This window comes from Diceros bicornis, chromosome 14 (genome assembly GCF_020826845.1).
Source record: "Diceros bicornis minor isolate mBicDic1 chromosome 14, mDicBic1.mat.cur, whole genome shotgun sequence".
Lineage (NCBI taxonomy): Eukaryota > Metazoa > Chordata > Mammalia > Perissodactyla > Rhinocerotidae > Diceros > Diceros bicornis.
This window is the reverse complement of record NC_080753.1, coordinates 60034424-60061854: the sequence shown is the minus strand read 5'-3', so window position 1 is coordinate 60061854 and position 27431 is coordinate 60034424. Positions and strand designations below refer to the sequence as shown.

Sequence of the window (27431 nt, the reverse complement as noted above, 5' to 3'; positions counted from 1 at the left end):
CAAGTACTTGTGACCGAAACCACAATGTTAATGGCTAATTACCAGGTAATTCTTTATTAAATACAATTAAAATACCAACTCTGAATGTACCCTAAAACAACTCTGAATGTACCCTGATGTGATGGATGCAGCAATGGGTAATTGCACTAGTTCTTCAGGTGTAGAAAGAACTCATTATGCTGGTTCTTATTAAGCAGCATCTCTCAGCTGTGTCTGTGGGACGTGACGGCAGTGAACTGGAGAGGTAAAAACAGTCACAGAACCAGTTGTTTCCCTGCATCACCGCAGACTAGCGGCTTGGCTGGTTATTTGGACTGAAGGACCCAAATTAATGGACTCTGAATGCAGTAGAGACAGACAGTGGCTGTGCTCAAGGGTGTCTACCGAAGGCATGCTGGCTGAGGAGTACCCTCATTGTGCTTGGGACCCTTTCCCAGTCCTTCTTGCTACCCGCCTGGGTGACTTTTTTCCTTATTAATTATACTGGGGACATAAATAGAATCACACCTACAGGCTAGGAATTAGGGCCCCAAGGCAAGGGCACCAGACAATAGGCAATAGTCAAAGGTGGCATGTCACTCAGGAAGGGGAGGGCTTGTACCCAGGGAGCCAGGCAGGGATCCAGAAACAGGGGAAGAGCACATAGATCGTTAGCTTGGCAGGACGTCAGAAACGCAGGTGAGCAAGCCTGAGCACTGGGCATGTGATTCTTAGGAGTCCGGGTGAAGGAGCGGGTCACAAAGCCAGGTGGACAACGTAAGTGCTAGTGATGACACAGGTCCCAGGTGTCAGGCTGGAGCAGAGGGGAGGGATACCGAGACAGCCCGTATGGAAGTCAAAATGAGGCATCAGAAGCCAAGAAAGATTTATGGGACCTGGTGAGGCCAGGTTCCGTGAAGTCGCCCCACTGGATACCCAGAACAATGGTGCACAATCTCAATCATCTCAGCCAAAACTCTGAGAAATGACACATTCACCTCCTCTCCTGTTGCTAATGAAAAGTCATTTCTGAATCACAGGACATTCATTTATAAAAATAGGGTAAAATATCATTCATTTGCTTCATTGGTTACAATACCAGACTGAATAGTTAGAATTATTGAATATCTTAAATGAAATACCATTTGCTACTTTGTATCCAGACAGCAACTTGAGGTTGCAGCTGATAGAATGTCTCAAGGTAAAAGCCCAGTGGACCCTCCTTTGACAAAATGATAATATTCTTCTTTAATTATCAGTATTTTATGCTAAGACACACAAAAGAGTTATTTCTTTGACTTGGGCGCATACCTTGCAGTATCCTTTGCGTCATTAACAAAACACATTTCCTTATAAAAAAGAAAACTTCAGTCCATTCTGGGTTGAAGAGCAATGTCTGAGCTAACGAGATTTCACTGTGCTAAGATGCCAAAGCATTTCTCATAGAATGCCATGTTATCCACAGAATCTCTGATCTCTGTAATATTGTAAGAACCTGAGATATGTGATCTCAGCTGATAAATTATGCAGTTGCCTTTCTAAGTCTCTACTCCTAGGATCTCTGTCTTGGAGTCTCAGATCCTGAAAAGCAGGAAATTGTGCTTGTCTAATATCGACGTATGGCACCCTGCAGTGATACATGTGACAAAGATATTAAGTAAGAATGTCCTTGACAATGACAGATTTTAAATGGCTCACCTGACCATAGCTCCAGCTTCTACTCTTGATGTCACTGAAGTCTCCATAAAAAATAACTCCGATGTCATTCAGGACATACTCTTCTCTTTCTTTAGCATTATCCAGGTACACAGCATCCTCTGCATCAGAATTTAAGCATAATCACCATTACCAAACCAGACTAGTTTCACACACTTGCAAGTTTGTTTTGGTCTAAACTGCAATTTAATCAAATAAATGTAAGAAAAAAAGTCCTTTGTTTCACTAAAGATAGCTCATTTCCCAATATGTAATTTTTGCAATGGTGAAACTAATCAGTAGCCAAGATCGGTCTGTAATGATGACATTTGTCAGCAAAATGCTGACAAACTCTGGTTCTTTAAGTTCCAAACAGCACAATTAAATTGACATGTCTCATTACACATTTCAGGATTCTGGTGCACTGGTAGTTTCAGAATCAGAATTCTATGATGCAGATACAAATCTGTAACACAGATCAAAAAATAATTTCCACCCTATTAACGTTAACAGAAAACTAGCCAAATTTAAAATGATTTTTAGAACAAGTCTGGGGCATATTAGAAGACCACGGCATCGTCTGTCATGCCAGGTTTGTGGACCATCACAGACAGGAGGAGGGGGGCTGGGGTTGGCTCCTTTCAATGGACAATCCTTGTGGATGTGTTGGTGAGTGTGTGCCCAACCAACGTCCCTGCTCAGCCTCAGCCATTGCAAGGACTTTACTTCCCTGTGGCTATAATCTCAGGAAGGCCACACTCCCCATCTGTCTACTTAGTAATCAATCTGGTGCTTATTCCCAGGCCTGGTGTGAAAGCCGCAAAAGCATCTTTAACACAGGGAGGACCATTCAGGTATAAATTACACTCAGGTAAATTTGCATGTTTGGAACAGAGTCAATTTTGGTTCTGATTGGGGACATGGTTCATCACCTGTCTCTGGCCCAGGTCATACCTGCCATCCCTATCACCTTTTTGGAGTTCTTTCCTCCTCATTCCCTGATAAGGCTTTCATCACTCTCCCTGGAGTAGTAGTTGTCAATCTTGGCTGCACATTAGAATCATCTGGGTAGGTTTAAAAATTCCTGATTCCTGGGCTGAACTCTAGATCGATTGAATCAGAATCTCTGGGGTGGAGGTGAGATCCAGGCATCAGGGTTTTTTTTTTTTAATTAATTAATTTTATTTCTTTATTTTAAGGTCTCCAGCAATTCTAATATGCAACCAAAGTTGAGAACAAATGCTCTAGCCCCTTGCTGCTCAAAGAGCGGTTGAAAGAGCAGCAGCGTTAGCACCACTTGGGAGGCTGTGAGAAATGCAGAATCTCAGGCTCCATCTCAGACCTACTAACTCAGAATCTGTTAACAAGATCCCAGAGGATTTATGTACACATTAAGGTGTGCCAAGTACTGCTCAGTTCAACCGGCTTAGATCCCCAGACTGGGCTGTATTAGAGCTTTGATTGAGTCCTTTGGAGATCCCTTGGTCTTGTTGGCTCTCCAATACCTTATTTCTCTTTCTGTTCTCTGGCTCTTGTCTACCATTTGCCTGGTTTCATGACACTGTAAACACATATGCACCGACCCACACACATATATTTACATACATGCTAATGTCCGATAAACTGCACACATTTAAAGTGTACAATTTCACAATGAAAATAACATATCCATCACCCCAAAAAGTTTCCCTGTGCCCCTTTGTAATTCCTCTTTCCCGATCCTCTCTCCGACCTCCCACCCCTGCCAGGAACCATTAATCTGTTTTCTGTCACTATAAATTTGTTTGCATTTTCTAGAATTTTATATAAAAAGAATCATACAGTATGTACTTTTTGGGAGGTCTAGCTTCTTTCACTCAGGCAATTATTTTGAGATTCATCCATGTTATTGTGTGTATCAATAGCTATTCATCCCAAAGCCATTTTATCTTACTGAAGAATCCAGAGCTACATGACAAGTGTGCCGCATGCAGTCTTCCCTCAGCCCTTGCAAGTGTGAGCCTTGAAACTGCTGCCCTTGCTGGGTTCTGGAGGCAAAATGCCATGGTTTTACCAGCAGTCTCTACACAGGCCTATGCCCTCTCAACTGAAATGACAGCTGCATTTCCAAATGGGACAAACCAGAGATAACACATAAAGAAGTGACAACTGAGTCTGAGGTCCATATTTCTGAGTAAAAGCATGAAAGAATACTTTTATTTTAAAAGAAAATAATGTGAGAGTAAGTATGAAAGGACACTGATCATTTACATGCAGACAGCCCTCCACCAGAATCTCCTCAAAACATCCTGGGAGTGAAAGGCTGCTTTCGTTTTTATTCTTTTATAACAGTGGTTTAACTGTTGTGACTATTGTAATAATAAACATCTTAGCCAAGTGGGTTTTAAGTGCCTGTTGTTGAGATAGAAATCTCTTCAGGCCACAGAAGTCTACAAGTGCCATTTAGAAATGTTTTCCTTCCTTCCTTCCTTCCTTCCTTCCTTCCTTCCTTCCTTCCTTCCTTCCTTCCTTCCTTCCTTCCTTCCTTCCTTCCGAAGATCAGCCCTGAGCTAACATCTGTTGCCAATCCTCCTCTTTTTGCTGAGGAACATTAGCCCTGGGCTAACATCCGTGCCCATCTTCCTCTACTTTATATGGGAGGCTGCCACAGCATGGCTTGACAAGCGGTGCATTTGTCCACGCCTGGGATCTGAACCTGCGAACCCCCGGGCCGCTGCAGCCGAGTATGCGGACTTAACCGCTACGCCACGGGGTTGGCCCCTAGAAATGTTTTTACATGTTTTTTAAAATAGTATGAGATGTTTATGGACTTGTCCTATAAGATATTAGATTGTATTATAAAGCTACTATAATTTAAACAATTGGTGTAAAAATAGATTAATGGGTCAAAATAGATAGCTTAGAAATAGACGTTACTATATGCATATATCTATGAAATTAATATGCAATAAAAGAAATATCGTAAATCAAGGGGAGTGTTCATTAAATTTAGCTGAGAATATTGGCTGTTTGGGAAAAATAAATTTTCTGTATGCCAAAATAAACTGAAAATTAATTTAAAATCTGAATTTAAAAACAGAAAGCATAGGAGATCTAGAATAAAATAAAAGTGAATATTTGGTCACTAGATGAGAAAGTTCTACCTAAACAAAAATAACAAAAAAAAATCAAAAAGGAAATGATCAATATATTATACTTGATATAAATATAAAGCTTGAATTTAAGATATAATACATTTTAAAGTATACAACAAACTAGAAAAATATTTGCAACAATGGAAAATGTTAGTAATTTTTTTATATGTAAAGAATTCCAATAAATTGATAAGAAAATCATAAAGCATATACAAGAAAGTCAGCCAAAGGAAAGCTAGTTCACAGAAGAGGAAATGTGAACAGAAAATAAATATATAGAAGCAATTTTTACTAAGTAGTGCAAGAACTGCAAAAGTTTAAAAGAGGGAAAATATATGTATATATAATATATATTATATATATTCATTTATTTATGTACTTAAATTTATAATACTCATTATCAGCTAATATGTGATGAATTGCCAATCTACTGATGGGATTGTAATTGCTACAATATTTTAAAAAGCAACTTGGCAACTGTATCATTAGCCTTGAAAATATTCATGGTCTTTGATCCAAAGTAATGCATCAATCTATCTCATGGAAATAATGCAGAGATGCATCAAAAATGTATGTATAGAGTTTGTTCATCATAGCAGAGTTCATTATCCCATAGGAAAAAACTGGGAAAAAAAATCTGAAATGCCCAAATAAATTATTTGTCCACAAAATGGAACAGTATATAGCCATTAAAATATACTTTGGAAAAAATATTTAATGATACTGGAACTGCACAGGTAGCAAGTGAAAATTGAAATGTGGAACACAAAATCATGTATAAAATATGTATAGTTATACAAAAATTAATTAAAAAATCTGGAGATAATTTGATAAAAATAACTGATGCATTCATCTACTTCCATTATTACTGTAGATTCCTTGCAATGACTGAAAACTATATTAAATTATATTATGAATTATATTAAATTCATAATATTAGGGATGGGGAGCAAGGAAGAATGCCACCAGCATCTCCAGAAGAATTGAGGAATTCCTCAAATAAAAATATATATATATAAGACAAGAAGTATGACAACAGGCATGGAAGACATCCAGAAAGTCCAACATCTGCCTAAAAGGCATTTTATTGTAAGATAACACAGAAAAATAAAAGGAAGAAAATAGTCAAAGATATGAGAAAAACCCAGAGATAAAGAAAGACTTATATTGTCAAACTGAAAAGGATCATAGTATATCAAACATGATAAATGAAAAAACAGCCCACACCCAATGTGAGCTGTCTAAATGTCAAAACTTCAAAGAAAAAGTAAATACTTTAAAAGTTGTTAAAAAATATTATGTGTAAAAGAATGAAAATAGATTGGAATCATATTTTCATAGATAAAACTTTCTTTTTTGATAGTAGATTTTAATAGGTATTATTGGATGCTAAAAGGCAAAGAAGTAATATCACAGACATCCAAAGGGATAAGGGGTTTTGATCCTGGAATCCTATTGAAATTGTCATTCAAATGAAAGCCAACAAAAAGGTACTTTTTGGACCTGAAAGGACTCAGAAATGTGATTACTTGCACATCTTCTCTATAAAAGTTATTCAGAGGTGTGCTAAATGAGAAAGATGCAAATGCAAAAGCATTAAAATTATCTATAAAAAAGTATTGAGGAATGATGTAAAACATTATTAACAACATACAAACAAAATTCCAGATGATTTCAACACAGGAAGTGGTAGGGTTTGGGTGGAAAAAGTTAAGTGAATGTTCTGGTCATATCTTGAAGGAGATCACATATATTAATTATCTTTATGCATTGACAGAAAAAAATAAGATTAAATATGTGATTTAAAATTTAAAGTTTTTCTTAACACATGAAGATATTCTTAAATTTGCTGAAATAAAAGGAGAAAAAAATAAAGCTACAACTGAAGTACTATTTCTCATTTTTTAGATTGGCAGAAATGCAAAAGTTTGACCGCATACTCTAATGGAACACTGTGGGATAAAAAAGATACCTTTATATATGGCTTGTAGTAATGCAAAATGTTATACAGCAGCAGAGGGGAAATTGGCAATATCTAGCAAAATTGCATTTACATTTATACTTAGGCTTAGAAAAATCACTTCCAGGGATCTGTCCCAAGCACCTAAAATCCTAAAATGCCATACACACAAGGCTATTCTCTGTAGCAGTATGTGTGACAGCAAAACACTGGCAACAGCTCAAACATCTGTCTACAGGCAGCTGGCTGAACGAAGGACGGTCAGCATACAATGGAGCAGCACGCAGCTGTACAAAAGCACTGGAAGATCCCTACATGCTGCTGTGGAAGGCTATCCAGGATCCACTATTAGATGAAAAGAGCAAGGTGCACAAAAATGTGTATAGTTCACTACCTTTTATCTTAGAAAAAAGGAAAGTAAAGAAGTAGGTACACATTTATAAATATACACATATTTGCTTCTATTTCAAAATGTAGAGATAAGCCAAAAATTACCAAAGTTATTATCTGAGGTGTAGGCAGGGTTGGAAGTTAGACTTTCTCTCTGTGGTGTCTTTCTTTGGTAAATTTGACTTTGGAATCATGTAAAATTATAAAATAAAACTAAATAAAAATGAAAGAAAAGCAATTTCTAAATAAATAAAACCAACATAAAACAAATGAACATGACTGCATAATAGGTTAGTGGCTTAACCACAGAGAATCGTTTCAAGTTACTTTAAAACAGAGTAATTTCACTGTACATCCCCAGTAGAATATAACATAAGGACAAGAAAACTACAAAATAAACAAAAAAAGTAAACTATTTTAGTAACCAAATTGTTAGTAATAATATTGATATTGCTCTTTTGAAACTAATATAGCATAAGCAATCATATTAATGACATTAGAAACCAAGATTTGCAGATAACAGAAAAAATGCATAAACAAAATTAAAAAAATAAAAATTTACACCTTGTATTCTAACTTGAAGCCATTTCTTACATAATATTCCTTTGCAAATCATTTTAGATTTAGTGTTCTTTTTCCTAAATTTTTTATTAAAACTTTATTTTTATCTGAAAGGGTATTCCTTCATCTTATTTTTTTTTAATTTTAAATTTTTATTTACTTATTTTTCCCCCAAAGCCCCAGTAGGTAGTTGTATGTCATAGCTGCACATCCTTCTAGTTGCTGCACGTGAGACGCAGCCTCAGCATGGCGGAGAAGCAGTGCGTTGGTGCGCGCCTGGGATCCGGGCCCAGACCGCCAGCAGCGGAGCGCGCGCACTTAACCGCTAAGCCACGGCCGGCCCTCCTTCATCTTTTAATGACTTTCAGGCATGATATGATACTTAACCCTGCAGCTGCCAGAACTTGGTATTGGAACTCCTGCTGCCACAGACGGACAGCTGGTCTGATTTTCAATAAGAATGAAAGCGATAAAGGGTTTGACTGCAAAATGAAGTTTTTCTTTAAAATCTTTGTTAAATGGCTATAAGAAGATTGACTCTTATCCTTGGAGAGCATCACTCTGTGAGGTTCAGCTGATTACCCACCCTCCCAAGCCCCACCGGTGTCTGTAAGTTTTCTATGCGCATGCGCTTCCTCTCAATCCTATGAGGGCGCTCTTTTTCTTTCTGACTCAAAGGAAAAATTATTGAATAAATAAATAAGTTTAATAAATAAAACCTATTAAGTAATTCTTTAAATACTGTAATTTATTCACTTATAGCATGTCAGGATAAATTAAAACAACTTTTGTCTGAAAATGCTGCCTGGAGCCTATTGTGCAAATGTAGGTATTTTGTAAAATAATCTTGAAACTGTAAGTTGACATGTGTTTGGTCGGATTGTGTCAGGTTTGATTTGTTTTGTTTTCTTTTTTTTCATTTGAAAACAACTACAATAATTAATTCCAGGATTACCACATTCTGCCATTAAGGGATCTATATTAGCACAGGTATACTGCAGAAATCTTAATGAGTACAGACTTTTGGGGTAGGCAGCTTCTTTCTTTTCTATCCACTCATGTCAGTTAAGGTATTTGTTTCTGGACTAATAAAATCTTTGATTTTTAGGCAGAAATCAGTCTCATAAAGCTATTTTTGAGATAGTTTATGTAAAATAAAAATGTTTAGCTTTGGTAATAACTTTTGCAAGCTGATCTCCCTCTAGCAAGGTATTTTTCACTGCTTTTATATTATTAGACAATGAACTTTTTCTGAATTATCTTTGTAAAACTTAACTTTTTTGTATTTTTGCCATTTGAAAAGCTTGTGGTGTAATTAAGTTGTGATCTGTAATTAAGTTGAAGATTTAAAACTGCTGCTAACTTTGTAAATTGAAATATAGCTTTGTTTTTGTCTATCATTCCATCTGTAGCTGGAGCTGGAATCCCGTTGATCTTCTAGCTACCGTTCATTTCCTTCACAGTTCACAAAAGAAGAACGTGAACTTCAGCGAATGCAGTTACTAATTCTGTTGGGACATGCATCTGATTTCACCAAAATTAAATTATGTTTTTCCACTAAAATGATACGTGTTGAAGACACATCATTCTGAAACTTACTCCCCATGTAAGGCTCCAAAGTGGCTTACTCAGCTGAATGCTAGGTTACTTCTCTACTTTGTCCACCACTGGGGGTATGATTATCTTAAGTGTTGGGAGATGGCCATTCTAACTACTGTTGAATGTCTCTGTTTTGGGAAGGTATAACAAGAAAAAAAAAGAATATATATGAAGGGAGAGACTGGCTATCTCCTCTCATCTAGTTGTGCTTACGCTTTTATAACCTACAAATGGATTTTTGGAGGTTTGCTTAAGAGATTTTCCTATTTCTACCAGACCTTGCAATGCTGTTAAATGTTTCAATCAGAGTATACTGTAATACTCATAAACTCAATTCAATTATAATAAAAATATAAAACAAAAGAATTTTAGAAAAAAATAAATTTAAATAGAAAATATCAGTAATAATTCATGATGCATCTTCTCTTTAAAAAAGAGAACTAGAAAAGAACTAGAAAAAACAACCAATGTAGTAGCGAAGAGTACTTTTGGGCCTGGATTACGGTCCTTAAATACCATTCCTTCCCCGTCCCCTCCCCACTAAAAGGTACCTGGGCGCCTTAAGAGAAATGACTCATTACAGATCTGGGTCAGGAAATGTATAAGACCAGCCTGAAATACTTCTTCCTACTGGAAAATAAAGAGTCTCTTAAAGATTCTAGGAATCATGATAAAGGAATCAGAAACCAATTTGAATGGGCTCTCACTGGCCAAGAATGGGACAATTCAAATATCAAAAATAATAGTCACTGCCAGGGATTAGAACACATGAAATATTTCAATAATCATAAATTCATAGTGATTTAAAAAATTCATTAGTCACCTTTGCAGGGTGCTAGGAACCAACTCATTATTCTGAAAATTTAGAAATAAGGAAAGAGACTTGTGTGTAGACTTTCTTATATGAATACTTCCTCAAGGCAACAAAATAATTGATGCTAATAAATGCAGAATGAATGGTAGGTTAGAATATCACCATTTTGTAATCCCTAATGAAATAATGGATCTAGGCTAAAATCATTTGTTAAAAGGCTAACGGGGGATTTCATAATGGACGGATGAAACTGATATAACCTGATCCTATTAATAAATCTAAACATCAAAAAGAGGGACAACCAGACATTGTGTATCTCCTGATGGGATGAATGCCCTGGGAAGCACACAGCATGACCTTTTTTTAATGAGTACATCCGTGTGTATTTGAAAAGGACAATGTATTCAATTAATTGTCAATTAAAAATTAAAACTATTCAAAAATACATTAAATGATGGAAATACAGCAAAGTGTTAATTCTTTGATTTGTAGATCTGAGTTCTTTGTATGCTTTCATTATTTTTATTTCTATAATGAGACTTTCATCATCAGAAAAAAGTTATTTTTAAAATACAGTTGCATTTAAGTGAAACTGCTTATTTAAGTAAGAGGTTAACAAGTTCACCTTTTATGTTTTAATTTTTCTTCAAGAGCAATATGGTTGTGCTTTTTAAAACTATCAATGTCCTTTTTAAATGTAATCATAACTTTTTCTCCTTCTTTAAGGCTCCCTGTACCCTTTTCTTCCCAGCACAGGCTGGACTAAGCCTTGTTCCCATAGTGTCCTATGGATGCTGCAGTAACATTCGTCCCGCTATATGAAGATTTTGCTGTGATTTAATTATATATCAAACAAGCATGTGATTAGTATTACTATGTGCCAGGAGCTTTCTAAGTGCGGTACAAAAGCAAATGAACTCATTAAAACTCATAACTTCCCTAAGAGGAAGATGTTATATAATCCCCATTTTATAGATGAAGAAACTGAGAAAGAGAGAAGTAACTTTCCAAAGGCTGTAGTGCTAGTAAGAGGTGAAGCCAAGATTTGAATACCAAGCTGTGTCCCAGGTAGACGGTGACTCTTGAGTCCAAGGGACCCGGTCACTGTGTCCCAGGAGCCACACAGCGTGCCTGGGGCCATGGCACCGTAAATGCCCACTGCAAGAAGGAGAGATGGGGATGCACGTCTGGGGCTTGGAGAGCCAGAGAGAAGTCCTGGAAAAGGAAGGATTTACTTTTGGGCTTTGGGTTATTATTGATGGGAAGTTATAAATTTAGATGGCAAACTATGAACAGAGAAGAGTTCTATAGCTCAGGACTAGGCCACCCTTTTCCTTCCAGCAGCTGAATTAAATCTTACCTCAGAATGGGGGGGTGGAGGGGGAATAACCATGAATCCACAACAAGGCAAAGAAGTCAAATGGAAAACCGTGATTTTAATTTTAAATTTATTTATGATTTTAAAGGAAGATTGAGTGTGGAAAGCAGTGCTTTCTTTCCCGTTTTTATTCAGATCTGTCACTTTAAAATATAGTTGTCCAAAGCCAGGATAGAAAAAAAAAAATTTACATCACCATGGAAACTCCAAAAAACTCCCTATGTTTGATAGGCTAACAAAAATAGGAAAACTTAATCATTTGCCTCTGGAGATTTTTGTTGTTGGTTTTTTGGTGTTGTTCTGTTTGTTTTTAAATTTTTGGTTAGTTTCAGAGTCATAATGAGGTTTTACTAGATCTAAGGGGAAAAAATTGGTTCTCCACTTAGTAAAATGGAAGATACTACTGAAAGGAAAAGCAAACTGACAAATAACTTACTGCTCTAGAAACCCAGCAATCTGAACTGTTAGAAGGAGGTTGTGTGTGCGTGTGTGTGTGCTTGTGTATAAGTGTGGAGACTGGGAGCTGTGCTTCTCAGATATGTGAGAGCTGATGGGAGAAGCAAGGTCTAGATTGCTCAGAGTGGGAGTGGCAGCACCGAGGACCTATTGACAACTCCTAGATCCTAAGTGACCTCTGGCAAACAACCACCACCACAATGAAACTCAGGAGGATGACCTACGACTAGGATACACAACTATGTACTGGGAAAAAGGAAAAAAGAGGAAGATTGGCAACAGATGTTAGCTCAGGGCCAATCTTCCTCAAAAAATTAATTAATTAATTAAAAAATAAAACTCAGGAGGAAAACAGATTTCACTTGGCATCATTGGTGAATGTGGCAGGATACTTCCATCCCCTTTACCCAGCAGCTCTGCCACCAGAATAGACCTTCAGCGTGCCACCCTTCCAAGGGCGACTAACATGAGGCAAGTAGTAAAGAAGAATGATCTCATTTATTTTACTATTCCTCTGGTGGGAACAGCGGGGTAGGTAAAAAAGAAAACTGTGGACTGAGAAATTTTGGGACTCACTGATAGGGCTGATTTCAGGCCTCGGAAATTACCACTTGCCTCCCCACCCAAAGAAAGTAAGAATTTATAACAAGCATGTAAAAATGAATGCTAAGCCTATTGATTTTAGTATCTGTATAACCTCTTTGGGAGAAGGAAGGCGATTCATCACCACCTGGGCTGAAAATTTCCTTTTGCTTATTTACATGCTATTTTAAAGTTTAAGCAAGTCCCCTGTCCAAAGTCATTAAAGTCAAACCCAGCGAAGTGAACTCAGGGATCAAAGAACACCACAGTACCAGGAATGCCATCATACAAGTTAACTTCAAAGAGACTGCCTAACAGATTATCAGGGTTTGGTCTTGTTCTGACCCTTCAAAAAGGCAAAATGTGTCACCTTTTTAGTGAAGGGAGGAATGTGAGTGACGGTATTCGGAATAACTTTTCCTTGCGTCCCCTTTATATAATAGCTGAGCATCACTAAAGACGAAGGGAAGACGTATGCTGGGTGAGTGCAATCACTCTTCCAGGGAGTGGCTTCATCTGCAGAGCGAGTGTGACTCCAGATGGGTGTCATCATGATATGTTTTTCCATCTCAAAGTAAATCACAAGGGACAGTGAACTCCAGCAGGCTGTGTGTGCTATAGGCATATCGGGAATAACGTCCCATCTATGGGAGTTGGGAAACATTGGAGCATATTAAGTAATGGCATTTCTAGAGTCTGTGCTTTTTTTTCTGGAAGGATCCAAAGCCACTATGTTCCTAAAAGGGTTTAATACAGCCACTCCAGAGGCCTGACTTTGTACCTATTAGCTCTGGAATAGAATGAATCCAGGAAACACAGGCAAGTGGTCCCTCAACAATTGGGTCCATTTATGTTCCTTGCAAACATGTTGCAATGCATTTTAGCTCAGACCAGCTTGGGAAGTTTATTTGATTTGTGCTATTTGCCAGTTTTGCTGGTTAAGGACTTTTTAGTGTGCTCAAATAGCTTCAGAAGACAGACTATTATTCATAAAGCAATTCCACAAAGAAAATGTCAGAGATTCTTTACTTAGCACGTATCCTCAAAGGGAGGCTGTGCCCTTGTTGGCATGCTTAATTTTTTTTTTTCTTGTTTTGCAAAGAATACTTTCGTTTGATCTTATAGCTATCAACCTGGTTTTATTTTTATTTACTTATTTATTTTTAACGGCAGGACTTTCCACTGTTTATTAGAACATCAGAGAAGCTTCCTGGCTGGCATCTACTTCTTGTTTCTCTTATTATACAAGACAGGATACCAACGGCTCTGGTTTTAAAAGTAAAAGAGCTTACCCTGACCGAATAAGGATATCCGAGTTTTAGCCCCAGCTTGTTTCCTAATTTTCTATATGACCTTAAGAAATTTATGTAACACCACAGAATCTGTTTTCTCTCTTGAAATATGAGGCTACTAATGCTCCCCCTGCCTCTCCGAGTGGTGGTTACCAATTCAATTCAGCAAATGTTCATCAGGCATTTACTCTGTGCCTGGCCCCATACTAGGCTGAATGGGAGAAGGATCCTGCTTTCCAAAACACACCATGCGGGGAGGTACCGGTGTTGGGCGTTCTTTGAAGAATATAAAACACTTGCATACATAAGAAGCTATAAACCATGCGAATTGGCAGATGAATGTGATTCTGGATTAGACTCTTCCAACACTGCTCCTTCTAGAAACATCTCATAAAAGAGCTTTGGACCTTGATTCTGGGGTAATTTACGCCATTGACAAGAATATTGACTGTGAGCTCTCTGGGCTCCCTTCTGATCACAATGCTACACCGAGTAATACTCACTTGGTAGAAAAAGGATGAATGAGCCTCTAATGATTCAGACAGTTTCGAGAGTGATGTATTCAAAGTTTGAATAAATAAGGGCTTAAAATTTTCACACAAGCCTTATTAAAAATCCATAAAAATTCAATTAACCAACTATGTGATTGCTGTTGTATGCAAGCACTATTCTAGGGGCTGGAGAAGGTACAAAGATAAGCCACTCCTGTCTCTCCCCACTCCCCAACTAGGCCAGGTGTCCCTAGTATATGTTCTTGTTGTGCCAGGACTTATTTTAGTACTTTTTACAGTTGTAATTTGTGTTTATTAGTGGCTCATTTGTGAAACCTTTGCTAGAAGCTCTATAAGGGGAAAGATTATCTGTCTTTTCCACTGCCATATTCCCAGTGCCTAATTCAGCAATGACTCAATATTTGTGAATGAATAAATAATATTGTTTTACTACCAGGGGTAATTATGTTGTCATGGGCATGGGGGGAGACATACTATCAATATTTGTGGATTGATGGATGAATGGCTCTAGCCTGAGAGTGTAAATTCTGCTCTGAGTGCAAGGATCTCCAGGAGAAAGGGGTGTTGGTCATTGTTACCCTGGCAACACCAGGCCTGGTGCATTACTCCATTCTGTACTGGAGGGTGTAAAAGACCGTGTATAATTACAAAGCAAATAGTATAAGGATGAGTTTCATAAGAAAATATAAGCTAGTCATATTTATTTACTGTCTGTTAAAAGCTTTCAGATATAGGAAATGTATTGATTTCTTTACATTAAATTTAATTGATTTTTTTTTGTTTAAAGGAAAATGTGAAAATCACATTGAATAAAATGTTAGAAATACCAGATGCTAATTTGGTGTCAGATGCTAAGAAAGCGAGAAATATCTACACACACACGTACCCACAAACACATTCCCACACACAGCATGTATGTTTTTTAACTTTTTTCAAGATGGTAAGGTGTGAGATTACATTTACAACTGATCTATGATGATAGGTGCACTGAGCCTAAAACGCATTTACTTGATTTTTTTTTTTTTTTTGTGAGAAAGATCAGCCCTGAGCCTACATCCATGCCGATCCTCCTCTTTTTGCTGAGGAAGACCGGCCCTGAGCTAACATCTATTGCCAATCCTCCTCCTTTTTTTTTCTCCCCCAAAGCCCCAGTAGATAGTTGTATGGCACAGTTGCACATCCTTCTAGTTGCTGTATGTGGGACGCCACCTCAGCTTGGCCGGACAAGCGGTGCGTTGGTGCGCGCCCGGGATCCGAACCCGGGCCACCAGCAGCGGAGCGCACGCACTTAACTGCTAAGCCACGGGGCAGGCCCTACTTGAATTATTAAATCAATGCAGCAAACATCTATTAAACATTAAGTGTGTACCAGGCACTATACTAGGTGCTAGGGTAGAAGGTCAGGGAAAATCAGTGATGGGGATGAGGGGGAAACAAGTTATCAAGAGAAGAGAGACCCCTTGGGAATGACTGACACTCAACCAAACATAACAAGCATATATTGCCCTGGATGGGGTACGAAGCACAGGAATGGGACATCTAAATCTTTCAGAACATACTATCTGGCTCTGAGGCTAAACTACCAATCTGGAACATTCTGAATTTAAATACTGAAATGCATTCAAGAATCCAGAGTGCCTGAGTGGTCAGAAAAACACAATGAATTCACAATAAATGTCCAATTCACTCCTGCTACCTTTGTGGGTACAGTTCTTTCTCCAACCCCCTGGAGAAGGGTCCACCCCCGAATGGATCTGAAGCCCAGTTAATGCTCTTAAAGTAAAAAACTAACCAATAATTCTCCCTGTGTCCACTTCTGCCCTTACCGATGTGGTATTGTTACTGATCCTCGTTAATGACTTAGTGATTAAGGAGGATAAATTGCGTATGAATGCAAAGCAAGCTGAAGGGCCCCCGGGAACACAGCTGAACATTCTTTATCAATAAATGCTGTACGTGCTGTGTTATTTCAACCCAGGGTCCTAAGCCACCTTGGACATCACTTCCACATCCAGTGTGCAGTGATTCAGCATCTTGCACACTTACTCTCTTTTGACAATTTCTGATTTCCACTTCTGGTTCTTTTCCAATGGCTCCATTCCTCTCTTTTTATCTACTTTCCAACTGTCAGACCGTCTCTCTGAGTTCCTTGTTGTGAATCAGCACATGCAAGCACAAAGCTGGGTGATTGTCAGGCTACCGTGTATTTGGCTGCATGTGGGGTTCACGATACAGATCCCCTTTTGGGGTTAAATCCTGGGCTTCTAGGCTGGGAAAATCACACAATGAATGAAATGAAGAGATGACCTCTTTCTCCCATTTTATAAACATCCCCTGGAAGATCTCAGTGAGTATTACTACAAGAATGTGAAAAGGTATTATCTTAAAAGCTCACACTAGAATTTTTCTGGAGGGAATGGTCTTGGAAAAGTGTGTAGTTCCCAAAAGTCTGATTGTTGGAGGAGGCTTTTTTTTTTTTTCCTGAGGAAGATCAGCCCTGAGCTAACATCCATGCCAATCCTCCTGTTTGCTGAGGAAGACCAGCTCTGAGCTAACATCTATTGCCAATCCTCCTCCTTCCCCACCCCCCCCAAAGCCCCAGCAGATAGCTGTACTTCATAGTTGCACATCCTTCTAGTTGCTGTATGTGGGACGCGGCCTCAGTGTGGCCAGAGAAGCGGTGCGTCAGTGCGCGCCCGGGATCCGAACCCGGGCCACCAGTAGCGGAGCGCGCGCACTTAACCGCTAAGCCATGGGGTCAGCCCCTGGAGGAGCCTTTCAAATAAAATAAAAAAGCTTACTGAACTGCTCTGCATGAGAGAATAAAGAGAATTTGTTCCTTAAGAGAGGATGGGAGAGAAGAGTTTGGAAAACAAGGAAGAACAAAAGGAAGAGAAGAGGCAGTGTGGTGGAGAGAGGCTGGGATTCGGTTTAGAGAGGAGGAGGTGAAATTTTAAGAAGAGTAAATATACTCTCCTATGTTTTGTAATTATTATACAAACCAGTGGTGCCCTAAGTGTGGTCCCGGACCAGCAACACCAGCAGCCCCTGGGAACTGGTTGGAAATGCAAATTCTCAGGCCCCACGCAGACCTACTTGACCTCAGGGTGCTACACAGAAATCTGTTTTAACAAGCCCTCCAAGTGATTCTGATGTGTTCCAAGTTTGAGAACCAGAGTAACTCTTTCCCCCCTCACCCTCCACACCAAATTGCAATTAATGGCTGGACACTCACAAATGTTTTGTGTGACTGTTTCTAATGTTTCCAAGGCAGCACAGGTGTCAGCACTGGGAGAAATAGGATTCCTAGAGGCAGAGGTGACTGTAAGGATATCCCCAAGAAATTTGCAGAAATGTTTGGTCTTCCACAGCCCACGGAATTAGGGGGATCGTGGCAGTTTCCCCTGTGTTCTGGGGAGTGGGGTGGACCCATCTGCCACGTTCCTGTAATAAGCCCGCTTCCTGCTTCCCACCTCTCGTGCCTTCTCCATCAACCCTCCAATACTCCCTCCTTGCTTCTTGTTCTCAACAGATGACTTTGCTTCATACTTCACTTAGTAAAAGAGAATCACAAAATGGGAACAACCTTATCCTCCCTCCACTGAATCTAGAAAACCTGCACTTTCACCCATGTTCTGCTTCGCTCCTGTCACAGTGGAGGATGGATAACCCCACCTATCAAGGGCCCTTCGCCTCTTCCCTGGATCCCACCCTCTCAAGGATTTCACTCCCTACGTTGGTGCTTCTCAACCTTGGCTTAAAGAATCACCTGCAGAGCTTTTTAAAAACCCTAAAGCCGGGCCGGCCCCGTGGCTTAGCGGTTAAGTGCGCGCGCTCCACTACTGGCGGCCTGGGTTCGGATCCCGGGCGCACACCGACGCACCGCTTGTCCGGCCATGCTGAGGCCGCGTCCCACATACAGCAACTAGAAGGATGTGCAACTATGACGTACAACTATCTACTGGGGCTTTGGGGGAAATAAAAGAAAAGGAGGAGGATTGGCAATAGATGTTAGCTCAGGGCCGGTCTTCCTCAGCAAAAAGAGGAGGATTAGCATGGATGTTAGCTCAGGGCTGATCTTCCTCACACACACACAAAAAATAATAAAAATAAAAAACCCTGAAGCCCAGGCTGCACTGCAGACCAGTCAGAATGTCTGGGTGGGAAGACGATGGCTCAGCAGTTAAGCTCCCCAGGTGATTCCACTGCACAGCCATGATTGTGAACAACCACCCTTTCTCTGGGGAGTCAACTCCCTTTTTCCTGGTGCATCTCCATCACCATAAAATTGTGCCCACTCTATCCTGTCCCACTCTATCCTGTTTTTAAAAAATTCTCCTTTGAGCTTCATATCACCATCTCAGTTTTGCAGAAAGTCTTCTTGAAGGAGATGGCGATACCTGCTATTTCCACTTTCTCACCTCCTGTTACACTGTAGCGTGTGCCCATCTCTCTGGCTTCTGTCAGCATCACTGTAGTAAACAATCTTTCCAAGTTCCCCAGTGATTTCCATATTTCCACAACGTGTGACCACTTTCTTTCCTTAGCCTATTCAACTCATCAGCTGCATTCCAGAAGAGCTAATTGCTGTCCTCTTGAATCAATTCATTATCTGGCTCTGTAACACCATGTTCTTCTGATTTCCTTTTACCCCACTGGCTCCTCCTTCTCGGTCTCCTTCTCCCTTGTCTAGACTCTAATTGTTGATGATACTGAATCCAGTTTTGTTCTTTCTTTAAATTTCTCCTTGAGTAACTGATGGTGCCCATATTTACATCTCTAGCTCAGCCATCTCCTTTGGGCTCTATATTCACTTATTCAAGTGCCTACTTGACATTTTCACTTGGATATTTCACAGATATCATCAAATTAACAGTTCTAAATCTAACTCTTAATTTCACCCCTAGATCTTCCCCTCCACTTCCCCCAGGCTTCCCAGCTCTGAAAATGGCATCACCATGAACCCCGTTGGTCAAACCAGACACTTCGAGTTATTCTTGGCTCGTCCCTCTTCTTCACTTCCCATGTTCAATCTCCTTGCGATTTCTGTTCTAAATCCAAAGTAGATCTCCAACCCATCCCTACCTCCTCATCTCCACTGCTATCACCATAGTCCAGTCCATCATCATCTTTGTCCCTGGCCATAGCTTCCAAACTGATCTCTCTGGTTTTATTCTCACCTTCCTGCAATCAGTGACACGTAGGGTAGGTCCGTCTGTGCCTTTTCTGTAATGCAGCATCTAGCCCCGGGGCCATATTATCTCTAGATCTATGACTCTTTCTGAACAGAGGTGCCTGGAAGCTGTTCATCATGGATGCAACTGCAGACCAAGGCACTGATCAGCTAGTTAAGCGTTGTCAGTCCTGAATGGCCTTCCTGTTAAGTCAGTGTGTCAGGCAACATGACTAACCCTCTTCACCTCTACAAGAGTAGCCACATAGGTTGAAATGCATGTAGACGTACATCATTTTACACAGATGATGTAATCCAGAAAAGCTGCAAACAAATCAAAGTTTGAGTAAATTATATCATTCTTTAAATACCTTGGGATGCTGGATAGTTATATGAAGTTGTGTGATTTTCTTTTTGTAATGCAAAGAGTCAATAACAAACTCACGGTTTATTTATACGTATGAATTTTTAAAATACAATTTTCTTACAATAGGCCACCTCTTACATACTCCTCCATCTCAGTCTCCTTTGCTGAGTTCTTCTCTACCAGACCCCTAAATGGTGGTGTTCTTCAGGGCTTGATACTACATCTTCTTTCCTTCTTTGTCTGTATTTTCTCCCTACATGCAGATAACTCCCAAGTTTACAACTCTGATTCTTATCTCTAGATTCACATATCAGGATACCTACTTGTCATTTCTGCATGGGTGTCTACAGTTATCTCCAATTTAACATTTTCAAAATCTTAGTTTGTCTCTACATCTTTGCTCCCCTCAGTCTTTTCCATCTCTGTAAATAGCACCCCATCCACTCAGTTGCAGAGTGCCTTCTATCTGGTTGACAGGATTTCTATAAACAGGACTGCACCTTTGAACTGCACATGGCCCAGTTAACACCTCCTGCTACCATCTACCTTGAACTTCTGTTTCATCCATAGGATTACTGAGTACAAGATGATGGGGGTGGTAGGTGGGGAGTATAGGATTAGCTCAGTACCATCTGCCAACACCATTGGACAGATAATTCAAAGAAAAGGTTAGTAGGATCCAGGTTTATGTTATATATGAGTAGAAAACATTGTTGTTCACTTATTATCTATATGTAAGTTCAGATCAACACTGATTCAATCACAACTCTCACAAACAAGAGTCATTCAAAATCAGCAATACTATAGACTCACTTGGGAAAACATTGGAGAGCAATGTATAGGGAGTAAGATGATGTGAGACGTCTCCTGTGCCATGTCAGCTTTTATGTTTCATTACCTTCTTAAGATCTAAAAATAGACCCTCTCCCATCAATGCTGCTGCAACATTTGCATTTGCCTCTGAAACTTAAAATGAGTCCCACACCAAGTATGGAAGCAGGGGGCAGATACGGAAGGGCAAGAGATGGGGATGGGGAGAAAACACTGTGTGTGCCTGAATTTTTAAATTGAATTGTTGGAGAAATCTTTGGACTTCACTGGGTTTATTTGGATATAACTAGATTAAGCTTCTGCAGCAGACAAAAAGGAAGACTCAAAACAGCAGTAGAGATTGAGTTGTATTATTTACATATTTTCACATGCAGAGTTATGGTTTATGAAGTTTGCACCCGCTATACACATAAACAAATGTATAGGATCCTTTAGACATGGAGGCTTTCTGTTCTTGAATTAGAGAGACAGCTCCACTCTGCACAGGTTCAACTTTATTCTATTTTTCTGAAGCCAGATTATGGCTCCTAATAGTTTTGAAGTCAAGTTTAGTAAGCCTGTTTGTTTACAGAGCAATAGTACACACAGAGGCAATACTATCAACATATATCTCCACAATTAACTAACTGTGCAACCGTAGGCAATCTCCAGTTATTTCCTGAAACAAATGGATAGCAGCATTACCTTCATAATACAAGTTTTGTCCTCATACACATTTAGGACGAATTTCATATCTTTCTCTCTTTTAATCGTAGAAAACCACGTATGTAGGAAAGAGACATGTCTTCTAGAACAAGTCTGCTATCCCTCCAAAATGAGATGCATTGGAAATGTATGAACTATTTTGTTTTTTGAGAAAAATAAGTGCCTGCCCCTTACCTTCACACCAAGGATTGAAGAGAATGTACGTGTCTGTTTCTGGGTTTCGGCTGGTGCGGATTATTCCATAGGGGGTCCAGACAGCAACGTACATGCGGAATTTCCCCACAATGCACTCCGGAGAGGACTGGATGGACAGTCGGACAGACCTGTCCTCTCTCATGACAACTTTGGCCCCCCACTTGCCACTTTGAAGCTCCGATACGACAGGAACCGGGATGTACGTTCCCTTGTTCTCCTGAGGGTAGAGACCTATAAGAAGAAAGAAGAAATACAGTATTGAGTAGATCTCACAAACCATTTTTGTTCTTACTCTGTCCTCTTACGCCTGAAGGTGGAAAGTGATTCATTAAACTTGAAATCATAAGACTTGGGTTTGAATTTTATTTCTGCTACCCAGTAGTGGCATGATGGTAGTCAATATTCTTAACTTCTTTGAAGCTCAGATTTGTAATGTCTAGATTAAAAAAATAACAATACTTACAGGAATTTTTATTGGTTGATTAATCAGTGAATTCAAATAAGATGTAGAAATACTAATCTGGGATGCAAAAACAGAAACAGAGCTTAGAGTATACTGTGAAGTTATCATTCCCTGAAATTCTGACCACTAAAAAGTTAGAATTGCTTTTTTAGGGACAAAAAGCAAATGTTTTTTGTTTATTCTGAATACAATTTTATTATTTGTTATAGAACTTCTAGTAGGATTATATCTATAGGTTGTCCAATGTAACCATTTTCATATTCAATTGAAACGTGTTTATTGACAATCTCATTAGTGATTCAGGCTTATGTCATGGGCAAGAATTCAGGCCCCAGAGGCAAATAATCTAGGTTTGAATCTTTGCTCTGCTACTTCCTTATCCTTGCAACTTCTGACAAACTACTTGACCTTTATAAATCCCTATATCCTTCTCTTTTTCTTCATCAGTAAATGAAGATAATAATAGTAGTTAAGGATGAAATAAAATAAAACATGTAAGATGTTTTGCACATAATTTCTCATGCATAACAAAGTTTTAGCTGCTATTTCAATAGAAGATTAAACATCAGGGCATTTTACCACATTTCCAGGTTCATAATACTTATGTACAAGCCACCTCAGGGCAAGTCTTCTCTTTAGTGCTGCCAGTTGGGACCAAATTCTTATTTCATGGTGTTAACCTCAAAACTAAATGTTACCAATGAGTTCCTGAAAAATCAAAGTCTTCACTGTATACAGACAGTCAATCTCCCAGCATTCTTTAACTCTTTAGTTTACAGTTTAGTTTACAAGATAATCAAGTGCACAGATATTTTAATCTGGAGCAAATCTTTCATTTACATACTTTTCTAAAATGTAGTAGACATTTGATTCTTCTTGACTTGAAGAAAAATACAAATCAGACTAATAAGTCTGCAAATTATTTTGATTGTAAGCAGAAGAAACTTTAAGAGCAAAACTTATTCACTTCAATTGTTTTATATAAAACAAGTAGAGGATTCTACATTAAAACAAACAAAAGCGATGCTTCATTTTGGCCTCTCCAATTACTGAAGTCTTTAAAGGATTCTTTGGTAGGCATATTGCTGAAGATAAAGCATTCTAAGGAGGTGAGTGCATAAGTTACTTCTGTGTAATTCTGTGAGATGCTTAATCTTAATAACAATAATAATTTACACAGTGCAGGACAAGGAGAAAGATTAGAACCCCAGTGCTTTGCTATGTGTTGCGGGTATCAGTTAATCATCACTCAGAATGAATATCATTATAAATCCAACAAAGCCTTACAAATGGTTTTCTGCCAAGGTGCAACAGTGTGGATGTGGTGTTCTTGGGAACACATGGGGTTCAACCTCCAAAAAGCCTGCACACAAATCCACCTGCAAGAGCTGATTGTTCCAGAGGCACCTCTGTCCCCATATTTCCTGTGTATGCTCCTCCTTGTGCAAGTTCAAACTGAGGGATGAGGTGGCCCTTTTCTCTGGAGGCATTGTTGCTCTCCGGAGCCCCCATCACTGTTGAAGTGTAGACATCAAAAGCACTCTTGCTAGCTAAATGGGACCATAATTCATTTATTACAATGGCTCCTGGCAACTGTTACCACTAAATACTGGCTTGGATTTAGAATACACTGTATCAAATATGACACCAGTTTAGTAAAAATAAACTTTTAGAGATTAAATCTATGCAATAATGACAGGCTTAGATTGGAGAAAAAGGGATGAAAGGGATTTTAAAATGAATTACATAAGCATGCGCCTTTAGGAAGAGCAAAGAACTAGGAGAGTGCATGAGAAGCCGTGCGCTGTGTGCTACGAGCCTCAACTTCCCTTTGCACTAACGCCCACTTCTGTTAGGAACACTGAAGTAACTACGACAATCACTAGTTCCCATTATGACACTTCAAACTCTGATTTCAGACTCATATTAATTTTTACCTATCAAATTCATGTTACAAAAAAAAGTAAAGAAAAAAGAGAGCCATGTTCATTCATGCTGGCTTTGAACCCAGTCACAACTTAATCTAAAGACTAATTTGTTTAAACATTTTTCATTCACCCAGCAATATCGCCTACTATGTGCTAGGCGTTATAAAAAACCGTGAGAGTGAAACCATTATCATCATCCTAATTTGACAATCAAGAATCTAAGACACAAATTCATCAATCAGTTTGATGCCAGGGTGATGCAACTAGTAAGTAGTGGGGTTGGGATTTGAACACAGTCAGCCTGGGAGTTTAACCACTAAGTTCTACGGCAGGTGTATATGTAGAAAATGCTTTGATGTTGGTGAGAACTGTGTTCAAATTCTGACTCCATGATTAGCTATTGGTTCAACTTTGGGCAAATTCCTTAATTGTCTGAACTTCCATTTGCTTTTCTCTTTGTAGTTTTGTTCTGGAAACGGAAAGAAAATAGATTTTATAATATAATGAAAGCTTTATGTCTGGCACACAGCATTTATTGTGTGTGTTTTAAACAGCAACCAGAAAGTAAAGATTGAAGGAAGAATTGCTGATTTCCCCCTCTGGTTCTAACCTGAAGAAAAGAGGGTGTCCCAGGGAGGCCAGTTAATTTTGTTGAGGGAGCTATTGTGGCCCAGGGGAAAGCAATTTGGCTGGCTCTGACACTTACTGTGTGATTGTGGCAAAGTCCGTATCCTCTCTCAACTAAAACTTCATTTATTCTGCACAATGGGGAAAATAGTGGTCATGGTTTGTGATAGGGAGGGCTGCTCAATAAATGGGAATTATTGTTATTGTTATTTCCCCACTTTCTCAGCTTTCTGATTCCTCTAAGTGGTCCTTTCTCTGCTCCAGGAGTGGGAAGCCAAGATGGGTTCACTGATAGCCAAACCTACCGCACCCAAATCTACTTTCAAAGTCTGGTTTATTCCAGATTCAGAAATCTTGAGCTGCCTGATTTTTCTGTCAGGAGAACAGGAAGACCACCCCTCACCACACACACACACACACACACACACACACATACACAAAAGTAATGGCATTCATTAACCAAAAGCCTTAATAATTCCAGAATCATCATGAAGAATCACCTGAAACCTGTCCCCTACTCATAATTTCTGAGTCATTTATGGTCACTGTAATCTCCACTCAAGCCTTAGAGCAGGAGTCAGCAAACCAGGGTCCGTGGACCAAATGTAGTTTCCCATCTATTTGTGTAAATAAAGTTTTATTGGAACACAGTCCAACTCATTCATTTGTATGTTATTGTGCTACACCAGCAGAGTTAAATAGCAGTGACAGAGACCATATGGTCTGCAATGCCTAAAATATTTACTATCTGGACCTTACAGTAAAGGTTTGCCAACCTCTGCCTTAGAAAATTTTATATTTTATTTATTTAAGGAGTGATTTATTATAGACACTCAGCATTTAAGATTTGGGCCTGAGAAAAAAATACCATCACCTAGTTTTTCCTTCTGAAGAGAAATATGTTATTAAACCAATAACAACATCTGCACTACTATTAGTCTACATTTAGTTTCCTTAAAGCCTCCTAGTTAAATTCCTCACAGTCTCAGAGGCTGGTGAAGACACAGGAAGGTGGCTGTAACTTTTTGTTGTTTCATTATACATGGCTAGAATGTTCAATTTTATTACTGTGAACATTGTTTAGAGCTGCCAAGGCAATTCACAGAGATAGAGATGGAAATAAAGTGGCAGGAATGTTTCCTGGCGTCCTTACAACAACTCTGTGAGGGAATTTTTACAGATGGGAAACTGAAGCTCCATGAGGTTGTCACAGGCAGGGCATCATATAACTAGGCAGAGGTAGAGACAGGGCTTGGACCAAGGTCTTTGCACTGTGAAGAAAGTTCTCCTTCCTCTGCATTATGAGGGTGATGGAGAGATTACAAAGATGAAGGAAGCCAAGAGAAGACTAAAGCTGGAAAATCAGAAGGGATATGAGGGAAGAGGACAGCCAGCGGACACGACGTGGTGGGAGTGGATGTGTAAGGCAGAAAAGTACGAATCCAAGGGCTTAGTAACTGGTGGTGAGAAAGAAGACCTGGCGGAGAGGAACCTGCAAAGAGGGTCTCAGGGCTACACGGCTACAATGGATTTGAGTTAGGAAAGTTTTTAAAGTGGCTGAGTGACTGAAGGAAAAAGGGAGAAGGGAGAGCCACACTGCTGACATGGTCAGGCCATGTGGTGCCAGACCAGCTTATGGAAGCAAATCAAGCATAGAGAGTGATTACATTCATTCCAAAGGGAGAAAATGAACCCAGATTTGCAGTCTTTTTCATATTTGCTGTATGGAAAAGCTGATTATTAATGTGAGACCTGACATGTCAATAGGACTTCGGGGTATTGTCGGCTGCGCTATTACACTGTGGTTAATCCTGAATGTAACGACAGTTACATTCCACTGACAGCGCTGAGGAAGAATTTTCCATGATCGAATTGTGAGTGAGGAAGTTGTGACAGAGTAGTATTTCATTTCGCTAAATAGCCCTTCTCTCCCCCAGGAGGTAGCATGTAAGAGACCACAATCAGGCTACACTCTGGAACACCTATCCATCAACATCTGTGACTGCCCATCAGCCATCCTTGGCCAAATCTGGATGTGAAACACAGCCCAGCACGGGTGATCACCATGCATATATTTGCTGAAGGTGTGTAATGCCGGGGTAGATGGTTTTTTTCACCCCAAATTGTGTGACTTTTGTGTTAAAAAAATCTGACCAAGAAAAATAGAAGCAGGAAATGTAATATCTCATTTTGTTTTTAATAATGTAGTCTTTGAAATTGGACTACTAAACATTAAAAAAATATAATTACCAATTGCATTCTTTCACACGTCTAAAATTGGTTCCATCTTCCCAAGTGATCTAGAAATTAACACGTGCTCTTAGTTTAAACGCTTGCTTTATCTGAAAATTATTTTTGAGGACACAGAAATACTATTTCTAAGGCAAAATTTGCTTGGACCATACGTCTATATTGTAAGCCCTGTGCCTTCTTTAACCTCCCTGTCTCCTTACACATAACATGTGTTAATACAGAGAGATGCACCTCTTGTAACCCCGCCAGCCTAGAACCAGGAGGAAGAGGGCGAAAATATTTAACTCCTTTAAGATTTTGTTCTTTTCCAACCTTGGCTCAATGGGCCTGAGTTTTTGCATGGCCTCTTCATATTAGTGTCATTTACAAGGTAGGCAAGAGAAATCTGCTTCCAGCTCAGACTCAGCCCTACGTGACCTTGGGGAAAATTTACTCTCAACCACTCATTTCACAGACCTGAGAACCCACTGCATGCAAAGTCCTACATAGGTATTACCCCACAAAGGAATGTGTTGCATTTTAAAAATTAACTTTTTA

At 39.3% G+C, this 27431-nt stretch overlaps 1 protein-coding gene across 1 annotated transcript in view; it reads right to left on the bottom strand.

Moving 5' to 3' along the window:
* The window catches only part of F13A1 (coagulation factor XIII A chain), a 159460-nt gene that overhangs the window by 86409 nt on the left and 45620 nt on the right, over nucleotides 1-27431 (bottom strand). The window contains exons 4-5 of the mRNA XM_058554041.1: nucleotides 21603-21854; nucleotides 1678-1796 (exon numbers count right to left, since the gene is read on the bottom strand). Of these exons, the coding sequence (XP_058410024.1) occupies nucleotides 1678-1796; nucleotides 21603-21854 (371 nt within the window). The remainder of the gene's footprint in view (nucleotides 1-1677; nucleotides 1797-21602; nucleotides 21855-27431) is intronic.